This window comes from Oncorhynchus nerka, linkage group LG7, assembly GCF_034236695.1.
Source record: "Oncorhynchus nerka isolate Pitt River linkage group LG7, Oner_Uvic_2.0, whole genome shotgun sequence".
NCBI lineage: Eukaryota > Metazoa > Chordata > Actinopteri > Salmoniformes > Salmonidae > Oncorhynchus > Oncorhynchus nerka.
This window is the reverse complement of record NC_088402.1, coordinates 13,428,822-13,456,781: the sequence shown is the minus strand read 5'-3', so window position 1 is coordinate 13,456,781 and position 27,960 is coordinate 13,428,822. Positions and strand designations below refer to the sequence as shown.

Genomic DNA, 27,960 nt, shown 5'->3' with positions numbered 1-27,960 from the left:
GTGTTTGTGTGTGGCATCCATATACATGTGTGTATGTGTTTCGTGTGTGTGAGCGTATGTAATGTTTGTGTGTATTTGTGTTGGAGTGTCAGTGTATGTATGTGTGAGTGTGTGGGTAGAGTCCAGTGAGTGTGTGGGTAGAGTCCAGTGAGTGTGAGGGTAGAGTCCAGTGAGTGTGTGGGTAGAGTCCAGTGAGTGTGTGGGTAGAGTCCAGTGAGTGTGAGGGTAGAGTCCAGTGAGTGTGAGGGTAGAGTCCAGTGAGTGTGAGGGTAGAGTCCAGTGAGTGTGTGGGTAGAGTCCAGTGAGTGTGTGGGTAGAGTCCAGTGAGTGTGAGGGTAGAGTCCAGTGAGTGTGAGGGTAGAGTCCAGTGAGTGTGTGGGTAGAGTCCAGTGAGTGTGAGGGTAGAGTCCAGTGAGTGTGAGGGTAGAGTCCAGTGAGTGTGTGGGTAGAGTCCAGTGAGTGTGTGGGTAGAGTCCAGTGAGTGTGTGGGTAGAGTCCAGTGAGTGTGTGGGTAGAGTCCAGTGAGTGTGTGGGTAGAGTCCAGTGAGTGTGTGGGTAGAGTCCAGTGAGTGTGCAAATACTCAGTGGAAGAGAGTCAGTCCAAAAAAAGGTTGATGCAAATAGTCAGGGTAGCTATTTGATTAAATATTCAGCAGTCTTATGGCTTTGGGATAGAAGCTGTTCAGGAGCCTTTTGGTCCCACACTTGGTGCTCCGGCACTGCTTGCCATGCGGTTCCAGAGTGAACAATCTATGGCTTGGGTGGCTGTGGTCTTTGAAAATGTTTAGGGCCTCCCTCTGACACCGTCTGGTATAGAGATCCTGGATGGCAGGGAGCTCGGCCCCCAGTGATGTACTGGGCCATCTGCACCACCCTCTGTAGCGCCTTGTGGTCGGATGCCAAGCAGTTGCCATACCAAGCGGTGATGCAGCCAATCAAGATGCTCTCAATGGTGCAGCTGTAGAACATTTTGAGGATCTGAGGCCCCATTCCAAATCTTTTCAGCATTCTGAGATGGAAGAGGCATTGCCGTGCCCTCTTCAAGACTTTGTTGGTGTGTGTGGACCATGTTAATTCCTTAGTGATGCGGACACCGAGGTACTTGAAGCTCACGACCCACTCCACCACAGCCCCATAAATGTTGGTGGCGGGGGGGGCGTGCTCGCCCCGCCGTTTCCTGTAGGCCATGATCAGCTCCTTTGTCTTGCTGACATTGAGGGAGAGATTGTTGTCCTGGCAACACACTGCCAGGTCACTGACCTCCTCTCTATAGGCTGTCTCATTGTCGTTGGTGATCAGGCCCACCACCGTCGCGTCATCAACAAACTTAATAATGGTGTTGGGAGTCGTGCGTGGCCACACTGTCATGGGTGAACAGGGAGTACAGGAGGGGACTGAGCAGGCATTCCCTGTTCTTCCCACGTGTTGAGGGTCAGTGTGACGGATGTGTTGTTGCCTAACCTCACCACCTGGGGCCGACCATCAGGTAGCCCTGGATCCAGCTGCAGAGGGAGGTGTTCAATCTCAGGAACCGGAGCTTAGTGATGGAAGGCACTATGGTGGTGAAAGCTGAGCTGTCGTCAATGAACAGCATTCTCACATAGGTGTTTCTCTTATCCAGGTGGGAAAGGGCAGTGTGGAGAGCACTGGATATTGTGTCATCTTTGGATCTGTTGGGGTGGTATGTGAATTGCAGTGGGTCCAGGGTGTCTGGGATGATGGTATTGATGTGAGCCATGACCAGCATTTCATGACTACAGACGTGAGTGCTATGGGGCGAATGTCATTTAGACAGGTTACCTTGGTGTTCTTGGGCACAGGGACTATGGTGGTCTGCTTGAAACATGTAGTTACTACAGACTGTGTCAGGGAGAAGTTGAAAATGTTAGTGAAGACATTTGCCTGCTAGTCAGTGTGTGCTCTGAGTATGCATCCTGGTAATCCATCTGGCCCAGCGGACTTGTTAATGTTAACCTGTATAAAGGTCTTGCTCACATCGGCTAAGGAGAGCAAGATCGCACAGTCGTCCGGAACTGCTGGGGCTCTCATGCATGATTTGGTGTTGCTTGCCTCGAAGCGTTGATGGAAGGAATTTAGATCATCTGGTAGGCTCGCGTCACTGGGCAGCTCGCGGCCAGGGTTTTCCTTTGTAATCATGATAGTTTGCAAGCCCTGCCACATCCGACTAGCATCAAAGCCGGCGTAGTAGGATTCAATCTTAGTTCCGTGTTGACGCTTTGCCTGTTCGATGGCTCGTCGGAGGCCGTAGCGGGATTTCTTATAAGTGTCCGGATTTTGATCCCGCTCCTTGAAAGCGGAAGCTATAGCCTTTAGCTTAGTTGCCTGTCATCCATGGCTTTTGGTTGGGATATGTACATATGGTCAGTGTGGGGACGACGTCGTCAATGTACTTATTATTGAAGACGGTGACTGATGTGGTAAACTCTTCAATGTTAATTGGATGAATCCCGGAACATATTCCAGTCTGTACTAGTGGAACAGTCCTGTAGCTTAGCAACCGCTTCATCGGAACGCTTCCGTATTGAGCGCATCATTGGTACTTCCTGTTTGAGTTTTTGCTTGTAAGCGGGAGATGCTGAACTCAAAACATATTTATAAGTAACCCAAGATTGTTAATTTGTGTTGTTTACAGTGGTAGCAAATGAAGCATAGTGGGCAGGAGGTGGGCGGGCAGGAGGTGGGCAATGCCAAGCACAGGATAGCGAGATCCTATTGGCTCGTTGTAGCATATATTTGTATATTTTCATTAGGGAACGCCTCCTCTGTGAAGTCTGCGTGTGTGCAAACTCAATCCGACCTTGCACCCTTAAACCACGTAATCTTATACAATTTTGGAAAAGTCTATTAAAATTAGTTCACTGTGTTTGTAACAGATTTTAGTTTTGGGAACAGAAAAATGTATTTGTGATCAGATGATAAATGTTGCAGAATGTCAGGCCAGTCTCATCGAGTTGTATCCTCTCTCCCACCACCCGCGACTGCACTTCCTCTGACCGGTGAGAAAACATTCTAATGGGATACCTGGGCTTTATAGCCCCTGTGACGTCTGGGTTTCCCCTTCTGTCTGTGCCGAACTCTTCATTGAGATAATGCTGAAACATCAATCCATGGGCGAGTCAGTGCCACATTTTAATTTGTGCCGAAAATCTAAATGAAAGAATGTTATCTTGCAAATGAATCAGGTTATGGTGTGAAAAAGGCTTTTAGAGGTGGCGTCGTAAATGCTTGTCGTAAATGCCGACTGTGGTTTGCTTATCAATGCACAACCACAACCACCTTTCTTCCCACTCATATTGATAAAATATCATTACTGTGTGTGAAATTTTAAATGCATTCCTTCATTACTACACGTGTAATGTGATATATTTTAACATTCGTTTTTTAAATTAAATATTTATTCAGTAATTTTGTCCAAATAAAGGGGATGATGACTTAATCTTTGCAGGAAGGAGAGAATCTGATTTCATTGTTCCTCGACTCGCATATCAGTCATTTCATTCAGGGTAAGTGGAGTTAGCTGTGAGTTAGCCCGCCCCTATTTCAATTTAAGGGGATTTATTGGCATGGGAAGTATATGTTTACATTGCAAAAGTAAGTGAAATAGATAAACAAAAAGTGAACATTACACTCACAAAAGTTCCAAAAGCAATAAAGACATTTCAGATGTCATATTATGTCTATATACATGTCTATATACAGTGTTGTAATGATGTGCACATAGTTAAAGTACAAAAGGGAAAATAAATACACGTAAATATAGGTTGTATTTACAATGGTGTTTGTTCTTCACTGGTTGACCTTTTCTCGTGGCAACAGGTCACAAATCTTGCTGCTGTGATGTCACACTGTGGTATTTCACCCAGTAGATATGGGAGTTTATCACTGTGGTATTTCACCCAGTAGATATGGGAGTTTATCACTGTGGTATTTCACCCAGTAGATATGGGAGTTTATCACTGTGGTATTTCACCCAGTAGATATGGGAGTTTATCACTGTGGTATTTCACCCAGTAGATATGGGAGTTTATCACTGTGGTATTTCACCCAGTAGATATGGGAGTTTATCACTGTGGTATTTCACCCAGTAGATATGGGAGTTTATCACTGTGGTATTTCACCCAGTAGATATGGGAGTTTATCACTGTGGTATTTCACCCAGTAGATATGGGAGTTTATCACTGTGGTATTTCACCCAGTAGATATGGGAGTTTATCACTGTGGTATTTCACCCAGTAGATATGGGAGTTTATCACTGTGGTATTTCACCCAGTAGATATGGGAGTTTATCACTGTGGTATTTCACCCAGTAGATATGGGAGTTTATCACTGTGGTATTTCACCCAGTAGATATGGGAGTTTATCAAAATAGGATTGTTTTCAAATTCTTTGTGGATCTGTGTAATCTGAGGGAAATACAGTGGCAGGAATCCAAGATGGCGTAGCAGTCAGACGTCTTTGTCTTGTCGTGTCCTAAGTAATCATCTTTTTATATCTTTTTCTTCACATCTCTTTTTTATATTTTTCTAAACCTCAACTTCAAAATACTCTCCTGCAAACCGCCTCACCCAATGTGGTGTGGATCTGTTTTTCTACTTTTAAAAATCAGGTTGAGGTCAGGACTCTGACCAGATGGCATATTTTCTTCTGTTGAAGCCATTCTGTTGTTGATTTACTTCTGTGTTTTGAGTCTTTGTCCTGTTGCGTCACCCAACTTCTGTTGAGCTTCAATTGGCGGAGAGATAGCCTAACATTCTCCGGCAAAATGTCTTGATAAACTTGGGAATTCATTTATCTGTCGATGATAGCAAGCTGTCCAGGCCCCGAGGCAGCAAAGCAGCCCCAAACCATGATGCTCCCTCCACCATACTTTACAGTTGGGATGAGGGTTTGATGTTGGTGTGCTGTGCCTTTTTTCTCTCCACACAAGGTGTCGTGTGTTCCTTCCAAACAACTCAACTGTAGTTTAATCTGTCCACAGAATATGTTGCCAGTAGCGCTGTGGAACATCAAGGTGCACTTTAGCGAACTTCAGACGTGCAGCAATGTTTTTTTGGGGGGCAACAGTGGCTTCTTCCATGGTGTCCTCCCATGAACACCATTCTTGTTTAGTGTTTTACATATCGTAGACTCGTCAACAGAGATGTTAGCATGTTCCAGAGATTTCTGTAAGTCTTTAGCTGACACTCTAGGATTCTTCTTAACCTCATTGAGCATTTTGCGCTGTGCTCTCGTAGTCATCTTTACAGGACGGCCACTCCTAGGGAGAGTAGCAACAGTGCTGAACTTTCTCCATTTATCGACAATGTGTCTTTAGAGATATGTTATAACCCTTTCCAGCTTTATGCAAGTCAACAATTCTTAATCTTAGGTCTTCTGGAATATATTTTGTTCGAGGCATGGTTGACATCAGGCAATGCTTCTTGTATAGCAAACTTCTTGAATAGCAAACTCAAATTTTGTGAGTGTTTTTATAGAGCAAGGCAGCCCTAACCAACATCTCCATTCTTGTCTCATTGATTGGACTCCAGGTTAGCGGACTCATGCCTCCAATTAGCTGTTGGAGAAGTCATTAGTCTAGGGGTTCACATACTTTTTCCAACCTACACTGTGAATGTTTAAATTATGTTTTCAATATAGACAAGAAGAATACAATACGTTGTGTGTTATTAGTTAAAGCACACTGTTTGTCTACTGTTGTGACTTAGATGAAATCCGATCAAATTTGATGACCAATTTATGCAGAAATCCTGGTAATTCCAAAAGGTTCAACTACTTCCCCCCCCCCACTGTACGTATGTGTCTCTAATATGGTCATACGTTGGACAGGAGGGTAGGATGTGCAGCTCAGTTTCCACCTCATTTTGTGTGCAGTGAGCACATAGCCTGTCTTCTCTTGAGAGCCAGGTCTGCCTACGGCGGCCTTTCTCAATAGCAAGGCTATTCTGTACATAGTCAAAGCTTTCCTTAAGTTTGGGTCAGTCACAGTGGTCAGCTATTCTGCCACTGTGTACTCTCTGTTTAGGGCCAAATAGCTTTCTAGTTTGCACAGTTTTTTTGTAAATTCTTTCTAATGTGTCAAATAATTTACTTTTAGTTTTCTCATGATTTGGTTGGGTCTAATTGTGTTGCTGTCCTGGAACTCTGTGGGGTCTGTTTGTGTTTGTGAACAGAGCCCCAGGACCAGCTTTCTTAGGAGACTATTCTCCAAGTTCATCTCTGTAGGTGATTGCTTTGTTATGGAAGTTTTGGGAATCACTTCCTTTTAATTGGTTGTAGAATTTAATGGCTCTTTTCTGGCTTTTGATAATTATTTTTGCAAAATTCTGCATGCAGTCTCAATTTGGTGTTTGTCCCATTTTGTGAATTCTTGGTTTGTGAGCGGAACCCAGACATCACAACCATAAAGGGCAATGGGTTCTATAACCGATTCAAGTATTTTTAGCCAGATCCTAAGGTATGTCGAATTTTATCTTCCTTTTGATGGCATAGAAGGCCGTTCTTGCCTTGTCTCTCAGATTGTTCACAGCTTTGTGGAAGTTACCTGTGGCGCTGATGTTTAGGCCGATGTATGTATAGTTTTTTGTGTGCTCTAAGGCAACGGTGTCTAGATAGAATTCGTATTTGTTGTCCTGGCAACTGGACCTTTTTTGGAACCCCATTATCTGGGCCCTGACAGTCAGGGCCCAGGTCTGTCAGGGCCCAGATCTGTCAGGGCCCAGGTCTGTCAGGGCCCCAGGTCTGTCAGGGCCCACGTCTGTCAGGGCCCAGGTCTGTCAGGGCCCAGATCTGTCAGGGCCCAGGTCTGTCAGGGCCCCAGGTCTGTCAGGGCCCACGTCTGTCAGGGCCCAGGTCTGTCAGGGCCCAGATCTGTCAGGGCCCAGGTCTGTCAGGGCCCCAGGTCTGTCAGGGCCCCAGGTCTGTCAGGGCCCACGTCTGTCAGGGCCCAGGTCTGTCAGGGCCCAGGTCTGTCAGGGCCCAGGTCTGGCAGAATCTGTGCAGAAGATCTAGGTGCTGCTGTAGGCCCTCCTTGGTTGGGGACAGAAGTGCCAGATCATCAGCAAACAGTAGACTCTCTCTTGCTCTCTCTCTCAATTCAATTCAATTTAAGGGCTTTATTGGCATGGGAAACATATGTTAACATTGCCAAAGCAAGTGTAGTAGATAATAAATAAACAATACAAATTAACAGTTAACATTACACTACAAAAAAAATAGATTTCAAATGTCATACTGTCATATCATTACAGTGTTGTAACGATGTGCCGATAGTTAAAGTACAAAAGGGAAAATAAATAAATCATAAATATGGGTTGTATTTACAATGGTGTTTGTTCTTCACTGGTTGCCCTTTTCTTGTGGCAACAGGTCACAAGTATTGCTGCTGTGATGGCACACTGTGGTATTTCACCCAGTAGATATGGGAGTTTATCAATATTGGATTTGTTTTCAAGTTCTTTGTGGGTCTGTGTAATCTGATGGAAATATGTGTCTCTAATATGGTCATACATTTGGCAGGAGGTTAGGAAGTCCAACTCAGTTTCCACCTCATTTTGTGGGCAGTATCTCTCTCTCTCTCTTTCTCTCTCTTTGAGCCTGAGGCCACTACCGACAGCAGCAACAGCGAGAGAGAGAGAGAGAGAGAGTGTATGGTGCTCTACTTCTTTTCTAACCCAAACACTGTCTGGAAACATGTGTGTGTCTGTGTGTGTGTGTGTGTTTGTCTGTGTGTGTGTGTGTGTGTGTGTGTGTGTGTGTGTGTGTTAGGCACGGGCATTTTCAAATATTTCACAATTAAAATAATATCATTATATTTTTTTCACGTATGTGTTTTATTAAGGAAAGAATATTTATCTGAAACTTTAATGGAGACTTGTTCACGCAGAGAGCCGGTGTGCTGTCCCACAGAGTTTGTTTGGCTGTGCCCTGTTTGGACGGGCGGGGGAGGGGCGAGGGAGGTGCAGGAGCTGGTGTGTTTGGCACTGAGGCAAAGTAGCCAAACCGCCACGGGCTTGTTAGACAATCTTGTTACTGCCATAGGTTATCGATCATACCATCTGGTAGTGTCTGTCTGGACTGCATCAAATCCATGTGAAGAACCTAGCTAGCTAAATTAGCCATCTTGTCTTGGGCAGGAGGTCACCAGGGCTGAGTTCCAGAACCTCAAATGTTCTACTGCTTGAGCTCCTGTTCCTCTTATAGAATATTAGTTCAAAAGTATTGTGGAGCTCCTGCACCTAAATATAACAATACCAGATCCCAAAATGAGTACCGGCGCCAATTTCAGTCCAAGTCAACAACTCCATTCATATTAAACAACAGCCTACCTGTTGGTTGGTCATCGTAGCCTACTCCTCATTTAGCCAACTCCATTCCTATTAAACAACAGCCTACCTGTTGGTTGGTCATTGTAGCCTACTCCTTCTCATTTAGCCAACTCCATTCCTATTAAACAACAGCCTACCTGTTGGTTGGTCATTGTAGCCTACTCCTTCTCATTTAGCCAACTCCATTCCTATTAAACAACAGCCTACCTGTTGGTTGGTCATTGTAGCCTACTCCTTCTCATTTAGCCAACTCCATTCCTATTAAACAACAGCCTACCTGTTGGTTGGTCATTGTAGCCTACTCCTTCTCATTTAGCCAATTGAATTCCGTAATTGTAATTCCATTTTGCATTGATTAGAAATGTCCCACTTAATGTTCTACACATGAAGCCTCAGACTGTAGCACAGGTATGATTAACAGACAATAACAAGCTACAGATGTGAAACATGTCTTTTATGGGGTGCACTCATAAAAAAGGTCATAAAACTGTTTTATCAAAATGGAGAATGTAATGGTCTATCCTTGTGGGTTATTTAGCAATGTCACAGCCTTTTCACACACCAAAACAAAGCCTATTTGTGACCCACCGGCTCCATTCAGTCTTATGTCGCAAAATATGAAATTGTGTTTTTTTACATTAGTTAAAAGTAGAGACTCATAGCAAGAAAATGGTATATCATACACTACAGTTGAGGAACAATGGGAAAGTAATTCTGCTTTGAAAGTTGATAGACATGTAACCTCACTTCTGAGAAAATGGCCCTTGAATGTTTTGGTACACCTACTGGAGAGCTCTTCTTTTTCTACACCCATTCAGCATCGTTCACACCCTCTTAAGGTTTAGCCTTATCCATCTCTTTTAAGCATTCACATGTGAGGCCATGTACTAAACAACCAAAGATTTCAAGGCTAAAGGCTGGTTTATACTACGGGTGTGTTCGTAAATTTAATCTGGAGAGTGCTCTGGGCGTTCGTAAACTCAGAGCGTTTTGCTCTCGGAGCTGGACACTGGACACTGGCCGAAAAGGTTAATCAGAGCGTTCTGACCTAACAAAAGCAGTCGAGCACCTAAGCTAACTGGCTAACGTTGGCTAGCTACTTCCAGACACAAATAAGAGAACAGCTCCCTCTGACCATTTTACTCCCCTTAGCAGCTCTGGTCAGGCTGGTTTTATGTTATCCAGATCTTTTGTGACTGTAACTTCTGCTGGCAACAATTTCATTATATTTGCCAATGTTTACTGACACCGGACATATTCAAAATGGATGTTTAGCGTTTGCAAATCCGTCATTTATTCAGCGCTCTGGCACACTCAGACGAGAGTGCTCTGAAATCGGAGTAGATAGCCAGAGCAAATTTACCAGCTACTTCTATACACAATTGTCACAGTGACAATGAAACATAAACCTGTTACTTTGCATGAATCTGCGGGTAGCTTGATTTGATGTTAGCCATCTAATATTAGGCCATAACTAGCAATGACGACGACTTCCTGACAAAATTAGAAACGTGTTGTATCTGAAAATGTAGCGAGCTAGACTCTCTTACCCGTCCGTATACATGGGCGCTTCTCCCTCTCTGTCACGGATGCCATGGTTGCCCGTAGTTTGAAGATGTAATCGAGACACTAGTGTTTTAAACAACAGCCTTCTGTGTGTTCTCGTTTTGACTTTGGCTGCATATTTGCAATCAAATGCCAGAATTACCATACTACCATACTATAATTCCACCGATTTCAAAACTCGGTCCTCAAGAAAGTGGAGAGCAACACTTATGTAGTTCTACTACGTGCTATCTTTAAAAAGCCGCGTTAGAAAGGATTACCTAGACATACTGACCAGCTCATGTTATAGACAGAAGCAAGCTACATGGCAGACCAATCAGAACTCATCTCTTGGCATGCCCAGCCCACTCATTATCTCAGCCAATCATGACTAACGGGAAGGTTACTGCATTTTTCCATGGATAAACCAACTAGGCTGGTAACTTAACAATTGTATTCGTATTTACAGATGTCATACAAGTTTGTTATTAAGGCACATGAAAACTCACATGTTCCATTTCTGGCAAAAAAAATGATTTTTTATATTAAAAAAAAAGGTTTACGTTCAAACGGCTCCCCTGTGAAGTAGTGACGCGCCTAGTTTCCTGAAATGAGTCTAATTCATACTCTTCCAAGTAATCGAATAGTAACGTCCATTTGGTAATTAGAATAGCCTTGCCCACACTTAGTGTGTGTGTGTTAATACTGTGTTCTGACTGTGTGTTCTGATTTTGTCTTGGCAGCAGTCACCTGATACCATCCCAGGACCCAGCACAAGCCCTACTGTTCACAAGGTAAACACACAACACACACTCACGTCCATAGGTGATGTCAGGTCGTCAAATAAATCATGTTTTTTTTTTCATCAAACAGAGGTAGCTTGACATCATACTCATATACAGTGCATTTGGAAAATATTCAGGCCCCTTGACTTTTTCCACATTTTGTTACATTACAGCCTTGTACTAAAATGGATTAAATGTTTTTTCCCCCTCATCAATCTACACATAATACCCCATAATGACAAAACTAAAAACTGTTTTTTTAAGGAATTTTTGCAAATGTATAAAAAAATAAACAATGGAAATATCACATTTACATAAGTATTCAGATCCTCTACTCAGCACTTTGTTAAAGAACTCTGGATCTCTGTCCGAGTGACCACTGGGTTCTTAGTCACCTCCCTGACCAAGGCCCTGCTCAGTTTGGCCGGGTGGCCAACTCTAGGAAGAGTCTTAGTGGTTCCAAACTTCTTCCATTTAAGGTTGATGGAGGCCACTGTGTTCTTGGGGACCGTCAATGCTGCAAAAACATTTTTTGGTACCTTTACCCAGATCTGTGCCTCGACACAATCCTGTCTTGGAGCTCTACGGACAATTCCTTCAACCTCATGGCTTGGTTTTTGCTCTGACATGCACTGTCAACTGTGGGACCTTATATAGACAGGTGTGTGCCTTTCCAAATCATGTCCAAACAATTGAATTCACCACAGATGGACTCCAATCAAGATGTAGAAACGTCTCAAGGCTGATCAATGGAAACAGGATGTACCTGAGCTAAATTTCGAGTCTATTAGAAAAAGGTATTATTTTTCACTTTGTCATGATGGGGTATTGTGTGTAAATCGATGAGGATTTAAAAAAAATCAATTTTAGAATAAGGCTGTAACGTAACAAAATGTGGTAAAGGGTAAGGGGTCTGAATACTTTCCGAATGCACTGTACATATTGGTCAAATACGTACATGATGTAAAAACATTACATTTTGATGCTCTTGATTCAGTTAAAGTATTTGGAAGTAGGCTATTCGACATTTTAAACTGTAGCCCTGAATGTTGATTGGCTGACAGCTGTGGTATATCAGGCCGTATACCACGGGTATGACAAAATTGCTCTAACTACTTTGGTAACCAGTTTAAAATAGCAGTAAGGCACCTCTGGGGTTTGTGATATACGGCCAACATACCACGGCTAAGGGTTTGCGTTGCGTCGTGCCTAAGAGCAGCTCTTAGCTGTGGTATATTGGCCATATACCACACCCCTCCCTGTGGCCTTATTGCTTAAATATAGAGCTAGTACTTGACCAAAGTTACCATGGCGACATCATAGTTTCATCTCAATGTTCTGTTGTGTTTCAATATCAACAGTTACACTGACATCACAGTTATCTTAGTGTCAACTACACACACACACACACACACACACACACACACACACACACACAAACACGTCTGCTAAAAGATATACACACTATATACAGTTGAAGTCGGAAGTGTACATACACCTCAGCCAAATACATTTAAACTCAGTTTTTCACAATTCCTGACATTTAATCCTAGTAAAAATTCCCTGTCTTAGGTCAGTTAGGACCACCACTTTATTTTAAGAATGTGAAATGTCTGAATAATAGTAGAGAGAATGATTTATTTCAGCTTTTATTTATTTTGATCATATTCCCAGTGGGTCAGAAGTTTACATACACTCAATTAGTATTTGGCAGCATTGCCTTTAAATTGTTTAACTTGGGTCAAACGTCTCTGGTAGCCTTCCACAAGCTTCCCGCAATAAGTTGGGTGAATTCTGGCCCATCCCTCCTGACAGAGCTGGTGTAACTGAGTCAGGTTTGTAGGCCTTCTTGCTCGCCTACGCTTTTTCAGTTCTGCCCACAAATGGTCTATAGGATTGAGGTCAGGGCTTTGTGATGGCCACTCCAAAACCTGACTTTGTTGTCCATTTTGCCACAACTTTGGAAGTATGCTTGGGGTCACTGTTCATTTAAAAGACCCATTTGTGACCAATCGTTAACTTCCTGACTGATGTCTTGAGATGTTGCTACAGTATATTCACATCATTTTCTTGCCTCGTGATTCCATCTATTTTGTGAAGTGCACCAGCACCTCCTGCAGCAAAGCACCCCCACAACATGATGCTGCCACCCCGTGCTTCACGGTTGGGATGGTGTTCTTTGGCTTGCAAGCATCACCCTTTTTCCTCCAAACATAACGATGGTCGTTATGGCCAAACAGTTCTATTTCTGTTTCATCAGACCAGAGGACATTTCTCCAAAATGTACAACCTTTGTCCCCATATACAATTGCAAACCATAGTCTGGCTTTTTATGGCGGTTTTGGAGCAGTGGCTTCTTCCTTGCTGAGCGGCCTTTCAGGTTTTGTTGATATAAGACTCGTTTTACTGTGGATATAGATACTTTTGTACCTGTTTCCTCCAGCATCTTCACAAGGTCCTATGCTGTTGTTCTGGGATTGATTTGAAATTTTCGCACCAAAGTACGTTCATCTCTAGGAGACAGAATGCATCTCCTTCCTGAGTGGTATGATGGCTGTGTGGTCCCATGGTGTTAATACTTGCGTATTATTGTTTGTACAGATGAATGTGGTACCTTCAGGCGTTTGGAAATTACTCCCAAGGATGAACCAGACTTTCTGAGATCTTGGCTGATTTCTTTTGATTTTCCCATGATGTCAAGCAAAGAGGCACTGAGTTTGAAGGTAGGCCCTCCAATTGACTCAAATGATGTCAAGTAGCCAATCAGAAGCTTCTAAAGCCATGACATAATTTTCGGGAATTTTCCAAGCTGTTTCAAGGCACACTCAACTTAGTGTATGTTAACTTCTGACCCACTGGCATTGTGATACAGTGAATTATAAGTGAAATAATCGTTGGAAAAATGACTTGTGTCATGCACAAAGTAGATGTCCTAACCGACTTGCCACAACTATAGTTTGTTAACAAGACATTTGTGGAGTGGTTGAAAAACGAGTTTTAATGACTCCACCTAAGTGTATGTAAACCTCCGACTTCAACTGTATATACAGTGGGGCAAAAAAGTATTTAGTCAGGTACATATTTACATATATTTAAACAGGTGCCATTAATACAGGTAACGAGTGGAGGACAGAGGAGCCTCTTAAAGAAGAAGTTACAGGTCTGTGAGAGCCAGAAATCTTGCATGTTTGTAGGTGACCAAATACTTATTTTCCACCATAATTTGCAAATAAATTCATTAAAAATCCTACAATGTGATTTTCTGGATTTTTTTTTCTAATTTTGTCTGTCATAGTTGAAGTGTACCTATTATGAAAATTACAGGCCTCTCTCATCTTTTTAAGTGGTAGAACTTGCACAATTGATGGCTGACTAAATACTTTTTTGCCCCACTGTATGTACTGCAAGTGTGTGGACACCCCTTCAAATGAGTGATTTGGTTACTTCAGCCACACCCGTTGCTGACAGGTTTATCAAATCGAGCACACAGCCATGCAATCTCCATAGACACACATTGGCAGTAGAATGGCCTAACTGAAGAGCTCAGTGACTTTCAACATGGTACTGTCATAAGATGCCACCTTTCCAACAAGTCAGTTTGTCAAATTTCTTCCCTGCTAGAGCTGCCCTGGTCAACTGTAAGGGCTGTTTTTGTGAAGTGGAAACGTCTAGGAGCAACAACGGCTCGGCCGCAAAGTGGTAGGCCACACAAGCTCACAGAACGGGACCACCAAGTGCTGACCCGCATAGCCCGTAAAAATCACCTGTCCTTGGTTACAACACTCACTACTGAGTTCCAAAATCACCAGTCCTTGGTTACAACACTCACTACTGAGTTCCAAAATCACCTGTCCTTGGTTACAACACTCACTACTGAGTTCCAAAATCATCTGTCCTTGGTTACAACACTCACTACTGAGTTCCAAAATCATCTGTCCTTGGTTACAACACTCACTACTGAGTTCCAAAATCATCTGTCCTTGGTTACAACACTCACTACTGAGTTCCAAAATCACCTGTCCTTGGTTACAACACTCACTACTGAGTTCCAAAATCACCTGTCCTTGGTTACAACACTCACTACTGAGTTCCAAACTGTCTCAGGAAGCAACGTCAGAACAAGAACTGTTTGTCGGGAGCTTCATGAGATGGGTTTCCATGCCCGAGCAGCCGCACACGAGCCTAAGATCACCATGCGCAATGCCATGCGTCGACTGGAGTGGTGTAAAGCTTGCCGCCATTGGACTCTGGGGCAGTGGAAACGCCTTCTCTGGAGTGATTAATTACGCTTCACCAACTGGCAGTCAGAAGGACAAATCTGGGTTTGGCAGATGACAAACCCCGCTACCTGCCCGACAGCAGATAGCATACAATAACATTCTAGACAATTCTGTGCTTCCAACTTTGTGGCAACAGTTCGCTGGCCATGGCAGAACACTGACATTCCTGTCTTGCAGGAAATCACGCACAGATCGAGCAGTATGGCTGGTGGCATTGTCATGCTGGAGGGTCATGTCAGGATGAGCCTGCAGGAAGGGTACCACATGAGGGAGGAGGATGTCTTCCCTGTAACGCACAGCGTTGAGTTTGCCTGCAATGACAACAAGCTCAGTCCGATGATGCTGTGACACACCGCCCCAGACCATGACAGACCCTCCACCTCCAAATCGATCCCGCTCCAGAGTACAGGCCTCGGTGTAACGCTCATTCCTTCGATGATAAACTCGAATCCAACCCATCACCCCTGGTGAGACAAAACCGTGACTCGTCAGTGAAGAGCACTTTTTGCCAGCCCTGTCTGGTCCAGCGACGGTGGGTTTGTGCCCATGGGCGACGTTGTTGCCGGTGATGTCTGGTGAGGGCCTGCCTTACAACAGGCCTACAAGCCCTCAGTCCAGCCTCTCTCAGCCTATTGCAAACAGACTGAGCACTGATGGAGGGATTGTGCGTTCCTGGTGTAACTCGGGCAGTTGTTGTTGCCATCCTGTACCTGTCCCGCAGGTGTGATGTTCGGATGTACCATTCCTGTGCAGGTGTTGTTACACGTGGTCTCCCACTGCGAGGATGCCCTGGCCACGTCTGCAGTCCTCATGCCTCCTTGCAGCATGCCTAAGGCACGTTCACGCGGATGAATAGGGACCCTGGGCATCTTTCTTTTGGTGTTTTTCAGACTCAGTAGAAAGGCCTCTTTAGTGTCGTAAGTTGTCATAACTGTAACCTTAATTGCCAACTGTCTGTAAGTTATTTGGATTTTTCAAATTATCTTTGAGATACAGGGTCCTGAAAAAGGGTCTTTTCTATTTTTTGCTGAGTTTATATCTTATTTGACTGGTGTTTGTGTCAGTCCTGCTCCCAGAGTTTCCCCTGTGCAGGGCGTGCGGTGAGAAATGCTTTCCTATCTAATGGGCCCTACCCTGCTAAAGACAAGATTCACCTCGCCAGGATCATAAGGTAACTCTTGTGTGTTTTTGTTAACTTTGTGTGTAAATCTGAGAGAGAGCGAGAGAGAGAGAGAGAGAGAGAGAGAGCGAGAGAGAGAGCGAGAGAAAGCGAGAGAGAGAGTTTATAAGGAGGTTTGATTAAGCTGGCGGATTTTGCACCGGGTGATAAGTAAATTGCATTAGTTTTGGAACCGGTTTGCCTCCCAGACGTGAGCCGGGTGCCCCATTCGGGCCGACTGCAAGGTCGGCTCAAAACAAAAGTGGCATAGACTAATCACATAGACTAAGCACATAGACTAAGCACATAGACTAATCACATAGACTAAGCACATAGACTAAGCACATAGACTAATCACATAGACTAAGCACATAGACTAAGCACGTAGACTAAGCACGTAGACTAAGCACGTAGACTAAGCACGTAGACTAAGCACATAGACTAAGCACATAGACTAAGCACATAGACTAAGCACATAGACTAAGCACATAGACTAAGCACATAGACTAAGCACATAGACTAAGCACGTGGACTAAGCACGTGGAGTAATGAGTAGGATTCTGTGTGTTCACATGCAAAAGTGATTGCTTTTGATAAAAATGCTTCATCTGCATTTCCAATGAATATCGAAGATGTATTTTATAGAAAACACATGTTGTATATTTCTAAACGATGCGCCATGTTGCCCTGTTGACAACATGACAGAGCGGCGCAGATGACTTTCCATCTGAGAAAGGCACTCTTCCCTCACTGGCTTCGCCCGGTCACGTGAGCCGGTTCAACCCGGGCCAGCTTAATCCAATCCCCTCTATGAGTGTGTGTGTGTGTGTGTGTTGTTGTTGCCGTTGAATTATGTCTAGTTCTAAAACTGAAAATATCTGCCCGCCGTTGTAGCCTAGTGCAGGTTCTGGGTGTCACCATGGCAACGCTCTATACTCGAGTGCTTGAGTTCACTTCACAGTTGCTGGAAGCCTGGAACCATGCTGACAATTCTGAAAGGAAAATCTTAAAGCCAGCACAGTACGGTTCGGATTGGCACGGTTATGGGAAAAATATAGAAGTTTATTTTAACCTGACGTTGCCATGGTGACATACTGCATCCATTGCTGAGTGATCCATTCCAACAGAGGGCCCTGCTGAACACTAATTGCCATCTAAGGGACACATCGATGTGTGTGTTCATGTGTGTGTTCATGTGTGTGTGTATTGATGCTGTGTGTTTCCAGGCGTAGCTACGTGGGTGTAGACCTGGTTCAGTGGCTGTGTGAGCAGTGTGTGTACGTGCGCTGTCGGAGCATGGCCGTGCGTGTCTGGCAGGTCTTACTGGAGCTGGGCATCCTGCTGTCTGGTGAGTACACGCCGGTGACGTAGGGCTGTTTCTTGCAGGGATGGGAATGATATATTTTTGGCCTGGGGCAGACAGAAACATTTGCCGTTTTGTAGCTAATCTCATGCTATTTTACACAATTTGCCATAAGGCTGAGAGAAAATGTTGCTGTTTTTAGAGCTCAGGGATTCTTGAAAGATGAGACAATCTCAACTTTTTCCCCACAAATATTCGTTTTAATATTAACACATTTTTTAAATGTGTATTTTGATCGACCAAGGTGTCAGCTATCACAGCATGTAAAACAACATGTTGTTGTTTTTCAGGAAACAAATGTGATTTTTTTACGTTGTTGCAGAGTTTGAATTGTGGATCCTTTGGACATGTCCAGGCACAGCGCCAACATTGAAATGAATAATACTGTATTTAGAACATTCCTGATAAATTTACCCTAAATGTAAATTCAAATAAGCTCAAATAAGGCAACAAAATCAACATGTTCAGCTATAAAAAAAAAAGTTTTCCTTGCCGAACAAGGATTGTCCCGACATTCAAGAATCCCTGAGCTCATGTTCTGCTATTCTACACATTTTGCAATGCGCTGAGTGAAAATTGTGCAGATTTTAAGCTAATTTCCTGTATTTCAAAAAAAGTCAAATTAATGGCTTATGGTTCATCTGCTATCTGGGGGGTCCACCTCTGGGGGTTGGGGGAACACCTCTGGGGGTTGAACACCTCTGGGGGTTGGGGGGAACACCTCTGGGGGTTGGGGGGAAGGGGTTAGCTACGCCAGTGACTGTATATATGAATGGACAAAGCCATCGATCACGTGACACCATTCATTACTAAGACTCAATAGCGTATTGAAGCCAAATTAAATTGGTTAACCTTTTACTGCAGTGGGCTAAATCAGGGTCCAAGTGTAGTCTTAAATAAATCTACTTTGAATCAAAAGTATACACCTCACACATGGTTATGGGTTTAAGATAAGATTGCTATTTTTCTATTCACTATAATGGGGGATCCTATCCTATCGTGTTTTCTGCTAACATTGCCTGCAGTACCTCGGTTGGCCTTGAACCTCTGTGGCTTCAATCATAGGGGGCAGTCGTTCTCCCCTCACGCACGCACGCACGCACGCACTCACACACACACACACACACACACACACACACACACACACACATATATAGATAGACTGGTCCACTGAAACACACACACACACACACACACACATATATAGATAGACTGGTCCACTGAAACACACACACACACACACACACACACACACACACACACACACACGCACACACACACACACACACACACACACACACACACACATATAGATAGACTGGTCCACTGAAACACACACACACACAAGCACACACACACAAGCACACACACACACACACACACACATTCTTATACAGTACGTAATGTTCGCCGTCCCAGATTCAGCTGCCTGACTGTTTTACCTTGCCATGTCATCAGAGTCTATATGTGTGTGTGTGTGTGTGTGTGTGTGTGTGTGTGTGTGTGTGTGTGTGTGTGTGTGTGTGTGTTTCAGGAGACCAGTCTATCTATATGTGTGTGTGTGTTTCAGTGGACCAGTCTATCTATATATGTGTGTGTGTGTGTGTGTGTGTGTGTGTGTGTGTGTGTGTGTGTGTGTGTGTGTGTGTGTGTGTGTGTTTCAGTGGACCAGTCTATCTATCTATATGTGTGTGTTTCAGTGGACCAGCGCGTGGTGTTTGGGGACTCTAACTCCTACTACCAGTTCAGCTTTGAGGAGTGTGAGTCTGCAGCCTGCGAGTTCTGCGGCCTGGAGAAGGAGGCGTGGCCAGAGGCTGTTAGGCTCCTCCTACAGCTTGTCCCCTACGTCCAGTTCAGAACTGGGTAATTGTGTGTGTGTTTGTGTGTGAACGTGACCCAGTGTTGCCTGGGTCTTACATGACCATCACACATGAACACAGACACACACACACACACACACACACACACACACAGACACACACACACACACACGAACATCCGTGTTCCAACTGAATCCGTGTTCCAACTGACAAGATTCATCTCTAATCTCTCCACATACTGTTAATCCCTTAGTCTGGCATTGACACACACTCACAAACACACAAACACACACACAAACACAAACACAAACACACTGTCTAATAGACTCTCATAGCGGGAGCTGGGAGCGTGTTGAGGGAGCACACCGGTGTTCTGAGTGTCACGCAGAATTCCTGTTCCCTCCGATAGAATTCTAACTGGTCTGTGTGGCATTCCAACTGAGCCTGCTACTGAACTCAATCTGTCACTTAGAGAGAGGAGAGAGGACAGAATGGGGGAGAGGAGAGAGAGAGGGGGAGGAGAAAGAGTAAGAAAAGAGGGGGAGAAGAGAGAGAACGGGAGAAAGAGGGGACAGAGAGAAAGAGAGAGAGTTGATCACTTCTGACGAGAGAGAAGAGGAAGGGACAAAGACAGAGGAGGAGAGATAGATCCCTAGGCCCCCCTTCTCCTCCTCCCCTCCCCCTTCCTCTCCTCTCCTCTCCCTCTCCTCCCACGTCCTCCCCCATCCTCTCCCTCCCCTTCCTCTCCTTCCTCTCCTCCCCCATCCTCCCCTTCCTCTCCTCCCCCTTCCTCTCCCTCTCCTCCACCTTCCTCTCCTCCTCCCCTGTCCTCCCCTTCCTCTCTCCTCTCCTCCACCTTCCTCCACCTTCCTCTCCTCTCTCTCCTCCCCATCCTCCCCTTCCTCTCCTCCCCCTTCCTCTCCTCTCCTCCACCTTCCTCACCTTCCTCTCCTCTCCTCCTCCCCCTTCCTCTCCTTCCTCTCCTCTCCTCCCCCTTCCTCTCCTCCCCTCCCCTTCCTCTCCTCCCCATCCTCTCCTCCCATTCCTCCCCTCCCCCTTCCTCTCCTCCTCCCCGTCCTCCCCTTCCTCTCCTCCCCTTTTCTTCCTCTCTTCCCCCTTCCTCTCTTCCCCTCCCCCTTCCTCTCCTCCCCCATCCTCTCCTCCCCTTCCTCCCCTCCCCCTTCCTCCCCCCCTTTCTCTCCTCCACTAGCCTTGTCCTCTTCTGTGTAGTCAGGAAGTAGAAATTGTGGGAGGGAGGGATGGAGGGAGGAAAAGAGAGAGAGAGTGTGATGCTATCACTACCTGTCCTGCTACTGCATCCATCATGGTTTATCAGATCACACACACAGATACACACATACACACTTCCTCCTCTGCAATCATTGCACTGAAACCACAGATAAAATTCAAATGATATACAAATTAGCCTGGGAACTGGGAAGGTGTGTGTGTGTGTGTGTGTGTGTGTGTGTGTGTGTGTGTGTGTGTGTGTGTGTGTGTGTGTGTGTGTGTGTGTGTGTGTGTGTGTGTGTGTGTGTGTGTGTGTGTGTGTGTGTGTGTGTGTGTGTGTGTGTGTGTGTGTGTGTGTGAGGGAGGGAGAAAGAGAAAGAGGAGGAAAGAGAGAAGAGGGAGAACTAGGTGCTGTTTCCTGTTTTAGGAAGACAAAAAGACAAGCAGTAGAGATATCCAGTAGAGTGACCAGTAAAGACCAGTAGAGAGCAGCAGAGACCAGTAAAGACCAGTATAGACCAGTAAAGACCAGTAGAGAGCAGTAGAGACCAGTAGAGACCAGTAAAGACCAGTAAAGACCAGTAGAGAGCAGTAGAGACCAGTAAAGACCAGTAAAGACCAGTAGAGACCAGTAAAGACCAGTAAAGACCAGTAGAGAGCAGTAGAGACCAGTAGAGAGCAGTAGAGACCAGTAGAGAGCAGTAGAGACCAGTAAAGACCAGTAGAGAGCAGTAGAGACCAGTAGAGAGCAGTAGAGACCAGTAGAGAGCAGTAGAGACCAGTAAAGACCAGTAGAGACCAGTAAAGACCAGTAGAGAGCAGTAGAGACCAGTAGAGACCAGTAGAGAGCAGTAGAGACCAGTAGAGACCAGTAAAGACCAGTAGAGACCAGTAGAGAGCAGTAGAGACCAGTAGAGAGCAGTAGAGACCAGTAAAGACCAGTAGAGAGCAGTAAAGACCAGTAAAGACCAGTAGAGAGCAGTAGAGACGAGTAGAGAGCAGTAGAGACCAGTAAAGACCAGTAGAGAGCAGTAGAGACCAGTAGAGAGCAGTAGAGACCAGTAAAGACCAGTAGAGAGCAGTAGAGACCAGTAAAGACCAGTAGAGACCAGTAAAGACCAGTAGAGACCAGTAGAGACCAGTAAAGACCAGTAGAGAGCAGTAGAGACCAGTAGAGAGCAGTAGAGACCAGTAAAGACCAGTAGAGAGCAGTAGAGACCAGTAGAGAGCAGTAGAGACCAGTAGAGACCAGTAAAGACCAGTAGAGAGCAGTAGAGACCAGTAGACACTGTAGAGAACCGTTGAGACCAGTAAAGACATGAAGAGAAGACTGGAAAAAACTAATGGTGTGTGTTTGTGTTATAGGTATGAGGAGGACTCAGAGGGAAACAGAGATGTCTGTGGGGACAGCTTTCTCCAGATGAAAGCATTAGATAGGCTCACCTCCACGGTTAGTTGTGTGTGTGTGTGTGTGTGTGTGTGTGTGTGTGTGTGTGTGTGTGTGTGTGTGTGTGTGTGTGTGTGTGTGTGTGTGTGAATGAGCTGCCATACTGATTGTGTATGCTCTGTCCCCGCAGGTGCAGAATGAGTTGGCTGTTGCTCTCGCCCGCAAGGCTCGCAAAGCCAGTGAGTTTGTTACTGTATTGTGTGTTTGTGCCACTGTAAGATTTCTTTTAGTTTCAGCAAATAAAATATTTGTTTTAGTTGTGGCTTAGTCCTGACAGCTGTCAATCTAACATGGTTGTAGTGGCAGAGCAGGGTGGCCCAGAGTCACCAGACGCCATCCCCCGGGAGACACCCACACCCAGCGATGAGAACACCACGGTAGGACATTCACACACATACACACACTAACGCAGGAGAGGAGAGGCAGAGAGAGTAGAACAGGGGAGTAGAGCAGGGAGAGGAAGAGGGAGTAGAGCAGGGAGAGGAAGAGAGAGTAGAGCAGGGAGAGGAAGAGAGAGTAGAGCAGGGGAGAAGAGCAGGAAGAGGGAGTAGAACAGGGGAGAAGAGCAGGAAGAGAGAGTAGAACAGGGAGAGGAAGAGGGAGGAAGAGAGAGTAGAACAGGGAGAGGAAGAGGGAGTAGAGCAGGAAGAGAGAGTAGAGCAGGGAGAGGAAGAGGGAGTAGAGCAGGGAGAGGAAGAGAGAGTAGAGCAGGGAGAGGAAGAGGGAGTAGAGCAGGAAGAGGGAGTAGAACAGGGGAGAAGAGCAGGGAAAGGAAGAGGGAGTAGAGCAGGAAGAGGGAGTAGAACAGGGGAGTGGAAGAGGGAGTAGAGCAGGGGACTTAGGGAGACAGGGAGACAGGGGACTTAGGGTCCTGGGTTAGGGTTAGAGTGAGGGGTTAGAGTGAGGGGTTAGAGTGAGGGGTTAGAGATAGGGGTTAGAGATAGGGGTTAGAGTGAGGGGTTAGAGTGAGGGGTTAGAGTGAGGGGTTAGAGATAGGGGTTAGAGATAGGGGTTAGAGTGAGGGGTTAGAGTGAGGGGTTAGAGTGAGGGGTTAGAGTTAGGGTTGTGGGTTAGAGTGAGGGGTTAGAGTTAGGTTTGTGGGTTAGAGTGAGGGGTTAGAGTTAGGGTTGTGGGTTGTGGGTTAGAGTGAGGGGTTAGAGTTAGGGTTGTGGGTTGTGGGTTAGAGTTAGGGGTGTGGGTTAGTTAAAGTTAGGGTTGTGGGTTAGAGTTAGGGTTGTGGGTTAGAGATAGGGTTGTGGGTTAGTTAAAGTTATGGTTGTGGGTTAGAGTTGGCTTGTAGGTTAGAGTTAGGGTTGTGGGTTAGTTAAAGTTAGGGTTGTGGGTTAGTTAAAGATAGGGTTGTGGGTTAGAGTTAGGCTTGTAGGTTAGAGTTAGGGTTGTGGGTTAGTTAAAGTTAGGGTTGTGGGTTAGTTAAAGTTAGGGTTGTGGGTTAGAGTTAGGGTTGTGGGTTAGAGTTAGGGTTGTAGGTTAGAGTTAGGGTTGTAAGTTAGAGTTAGGGTTGTAGGTTAGAGTTAGGGTTGTAAGTTAGAGTTAGGGTTGTAGGTTAGAGTTAGGGTTGTGGGTTAGTTAACGTTAGGGTTGTGGGTTAGTTAAAGTTAGGGTTGTGGGTTAGAGTTAGGGTTGTGGGTTAGAGTTAGGGTTGTAGGTTAGAGTTAGGGTTGTAAGTTAGAGTTAGGGTTGTAGGTTAGAGTTAGGGTTGTAAGTTAGAGTTAGGGTTGTAGGTTAGAGTTAGGGTTGTAAGTTAGAGTTAGGGTTATAGGTTAGAGTTAGGGTTATGGGTTAGAGTTAGGGTTGTGGGTTAGAGTTAGGGTTGTAGGTTAGAGTTAGGGTTGTGGGTTAGTTAATGTTAGGGTTGTGGGTTAGGGTTAGGATTGTGGGTTAGAATTGCGTTGTGGTTAGAGTTAGGGTTGTCGATTAGAGTTAGGGTTGTGGGTTACGGTTGTGGATTAGAGTTAGGGTTGTGGGTTAGTTAAAGTTAGGGTTGTGAGTTAGTTAAAGTTAGGGTTGTGGGTTAGAGTTGGGTTGTGGCTAGAGTTAGGCTTGTGGGTTAGAGTTAGGGTTGTGGGTTAGAGTAAGGGTTGTGGGTTAGTTATAGTTTGGGTTGAGGGTTAGATTTAGGGTTGTGGGTTAGAGTTGGAGTTGTGGGTTAAGTTATTTCGAGTTAGGGTTGTGGGTTAGAGTTTGGGTTGTGGGTTAGAGTTAGGGTTGTGGGTTAGAGTTGGAGTTGTGGGCTATAGTTAGGGTTGTGGGTTAGAGTTAGGGTTGTGGGTTAGAGTTGGAGTTGTGGGCTATAGTTAGGGTTGTGGGTTATAGTTAAGGCTGTGGGTTAGAGTTAAGGTTGTGGGTTAGAGTTAGAGTCAGGGTTGTTGGTTAGAGTCAGGATTGTGGGTTAGAGTTAGGGTTGTTGGTTGTGGGTTAGATTTAGGGTTGTGGGTTAGAGTTAGGGTTGTGGGTTAGAGTAAGGGTTGTGGGTTAGAGTTAGGGTTAGGGTTGTGGGTTATGGGTTAGAGTTAGGGTTAGGTTGTGGGTTAGAGTTAGGGTTAGGGTTGTGGGTTAGAGTTAGGGTTAGGGTTGTGGGTTAGAGTTAGGGTAAGGGTTGTGGGTCTGATAGTGTGTGTTGTTATCAGGGGTGTTTGCGAGAAGGTCATTTTGTGTGTGTGTGTGTGTGTGTGTGTGTGTGTGTGTGTGTGTGTGTGTGTGTGTGTGTGTGTGTGTGGTGGCACTTAGCGATAGTTTCACTCTCAGGAAGTACCCTGCTCTCAGCCAATCAACACACACACACACACACACACTCACACTCACACTCAATCCAAACAGTGTAGACTCCAATGTAAATAAACATTCCACACGGCCAGCTACTGATGATACCATCATACTACCACCATCACCCCAGGGACCACCCCACCCCGTCTAACTGCCCTCCTCTCCCCAATACAACCTACCCCCTCTAGCTACCCTCCTGTCCCCAATACAACCTACCCCCTCTAACTATCCTCCTCTCCCCAATACAACCTACCCGTTTAACTACCCTCCTGTCCCCAATACAACCAACCTGTCTAACTACCCTGCTCTAACTTCCCCCTCTAACTACCCTTCTCTCCATCCCCAATACAACCTACCCCATCTAACTACCCCTGCTCTAACTGCCCTCCTCTAACTATCCTTCCTCTAACTACCCTCCTCTCCATCCCCAATACAACCTACCCATCTAACTACCCCTGCTCTAACTGCCCTCCTCTAACTACCCCCTCTCTCTACCCTCCTGGCCCAATACAACCTACCCCATCTAACTACCCCTGCTCTAACTGCCCTCCTCTAACTATCCTTCTTCTAACTACCCTCCTCTCCATCCCCAATACAACCTACCCATCTAACTACCCCTGCTCTAACTGCCCTCCTCTAACTATCCTTCCTCTAAATACCCTCCTCTCCATCCCCAATACAACCTACCCCTTCTAACTACCCTCCTCTCCACCCCAATACAACCTACCCTCTCTAACTACCCTTCCTCTAACTACCCTCCTCTCCATCCCCAAAACTACCTAACCTCTAACTACCCCCTCTAACCACCCTCTAACTACCCCCTCTAACTACCCTCTAACTACAACCCTCTAACTACCCCTCTAACTGCCCTCTAACTACCACCCTCTAACTACCCTATAACTGCCCCCTCTAACCACCCCCTCTAACCAGCCTCTAACTACCCCCTCTAACTACCCTCTAACTACCCCCTTCTAACCCCCTCTGCCACCCTCTATCCACCCCCTTCTAACCACCCCCTCTAACCACCCCCTCTAAACACCCTCTAACTACCACCCTCTAACTACCCCCCTCTAACCACCCCCTCTAACCACCTCCTCTAGCCACCCCCCTCTAATCACCCTCTAATCACCCTCTAACTACCCCCTCTCTAACCACCCCCTCTAGCCACCCCCTCTAACTACCCTCCTCTGCCACCCTCTAACTACCCCCTAGCTACTCCCCTCTAACCACCCCCTCTAACTACCCTCCTCTGCCACCCTCTAACTACCCCCTAGCTACCCCCTCTAACCACCCTCTGACTACCACCCTCTAACTACCCCCTCTAACTGCCCTCTAACTACCACCCTCTAACTACCCTCTAACTACCACCCTCTCACTACCCCCTCTAACTACCCTCTAACTGCCCCCTCTAACCAGCCTCTAACCACCCCCCTCTAACCCCTCTCTGCCACCCTCTATCCACCCCCTTCTAACCACCCCCTCTAACCACCCCCTCTAAACACCCTCTAACTACCCCCTCTAACCACCCCCTCTAACCCCCTATGCCACCCTCTATCCACCCCCTTCTAACCACCCCCTCTAACCACCCCTCTAAACACCCTCTAACTACCACCCTCTAACTACCCCCTCTAACCACCCCCTCTAAGTTCCTCCTCTAGCCACCCCCTCTAATCACCCTCTAACTACCCCCTCTAACCACCCCCTCTAACTACCCTCCTCTGCCACCCTCTAACTACCCCTAGCTACCCCCTCTAACCACCCCCTCTAGCCACCCCCTCTAACTACCCTCCTCTGCCACCCTCTAACTACCCCCTAGCTACCCCCTCTAACCACCCTCTGACTACCACCCTCTAACTACCCCCTCTAACTGCCCTCTAACTACCACCCTCTAACTACCCTCTAACTACCACCCTCTCACTACCCCCTCTAACTACCCTCTAACTGCCCCCTCTAACCAGACTCTAACCACCCCCTCTAACCCCTCTCTGCCACCCTCTATCCACCCCCTTCTAACCACCCCCTCTAACCACCCCTCTAAACACCCTCTAACTACCCCCTCTAACCACCCCCTCTAACCCCCTCTGCCACCCTCTATCCACCCCCTTCTAACCACCCCCTCTAACCACCCCCTCTAAACACCCTCTAACTACCCCCTCTAACCACCTCCTCTAGCCACCCCCTCTAATCACCCTCTAACTACCCCCTCTAACCACCCCCTCTAACTACCCTCCTCTGCCACCCTCTAACTACCCCTAGCTACCCCCTCTAACCACCCCCTCTAGCCACCCCCTCTAACTACCCTCCTCTGCCACTCTCTAACTACCCCCTAGCTACCCCCTCTAACCACCCTCTGACTACCACCCTCTAACTACCCCCTCTAACTGCCCTCTAACTACCACCCTCTAACTACCCTCTAACTACCACCCTCTCACTACCCCCTCTAACTACCCTCTAACTGCCACCTCTAACCAGCCTCTAACCACCCCCTCTAACCCCTCTCTGCCACCCTCTATCCACCCCCTTCTAACCACCCCCTCTAACCACCCCCTCTAAACACCCTCTAACTACCCCCCTCTAACCACCCCCTCTAACCCCCTCTGCCACCCTCTATCCACCCCCTTCTAACCACCCCCTCTAACCACCCCCTCTAAACACCCTCTAACTACCACCCTCTAACTACCCCCTCTAACCACCCCCTCTAACCACCTCCTCTAGCCACCCCCTCTAATCACCCTCTAACTACCCCCTCTAACCACCCCCTCTAACCACCCTCTAACTACCCCCTCTAACCACCCTCTAACTACCCCCTCTAACCACCCCCTCTAACCACCCTCTGACCACCCCCTCTAACCACCCTCTAACTACCCCTCTCTAACCACCCTCTAACTACCCCCTCTAACTACCCCCTCTAACCATCCTCTAACTACCACCCTCTAACTACCCCCTCTATCCACCCCCTTCTAACCACCCCCTCTAACCACCCCTCTAAACACCCTCTAACTACCACCCTCTAACCACCCCCTCTAGCCACCCCCTCTAATCACCCTCTAACTACCCTCCTCTGCCACCCTCTGACTACCCCCTCTAACCACCCTCTAACTACCCCCTCTAACCACCCTCTAACTACCCTCTAACTACCCCCCTCTAATCACTCTCCTCTCCTCTACTCTCTAATCTACTCTCCTCTACTCTCTAATCTACT

General features: G+C 46.2%; 1 protein-coding gene across 1 annotated transcript in view; it reads left to right on the top strand.

Annotated features, from left to right (window-relative positions):
- The window catches only part of LOC115123372 (rap guanine nucleotide exchange factor 5-like), a 92,742-nt gene that overhangs the window by 13,247 nt on the left and 51,535 nt on the right, over window positions 1-27,960 (top strand). The window contains exons 2-8 of the mRNA XM_065020237.1: window positions 10,634-10,684; window positions 16,020-16,126; window positions 17,341-17,462; window positions 19,178-19,340; window positions 21,893-21,977; window positions 22,105-22,153; window positions 22,275-22,351. Coding sequence (XP_064876309.1) covers window positions 10,634-10,684; window positions 16,020-16,126; window positions 17,341-17,462; window positions 19,178-19,340; window positions 21,893-21,977; window positions 22,105-22,153; window positions 22,275-22,351 — 654 coding nt within the window. The remainder of the gene's footprint in view (window positions 1-10,633; window positions 10,685-16,019; window positions 16,127-17,340; window positions 17,463-19,177; window positions 19,341-21,892; window positions 21,978-22,104; window positions 22,154-22,274; window positions 22,352-27,960) is intronic.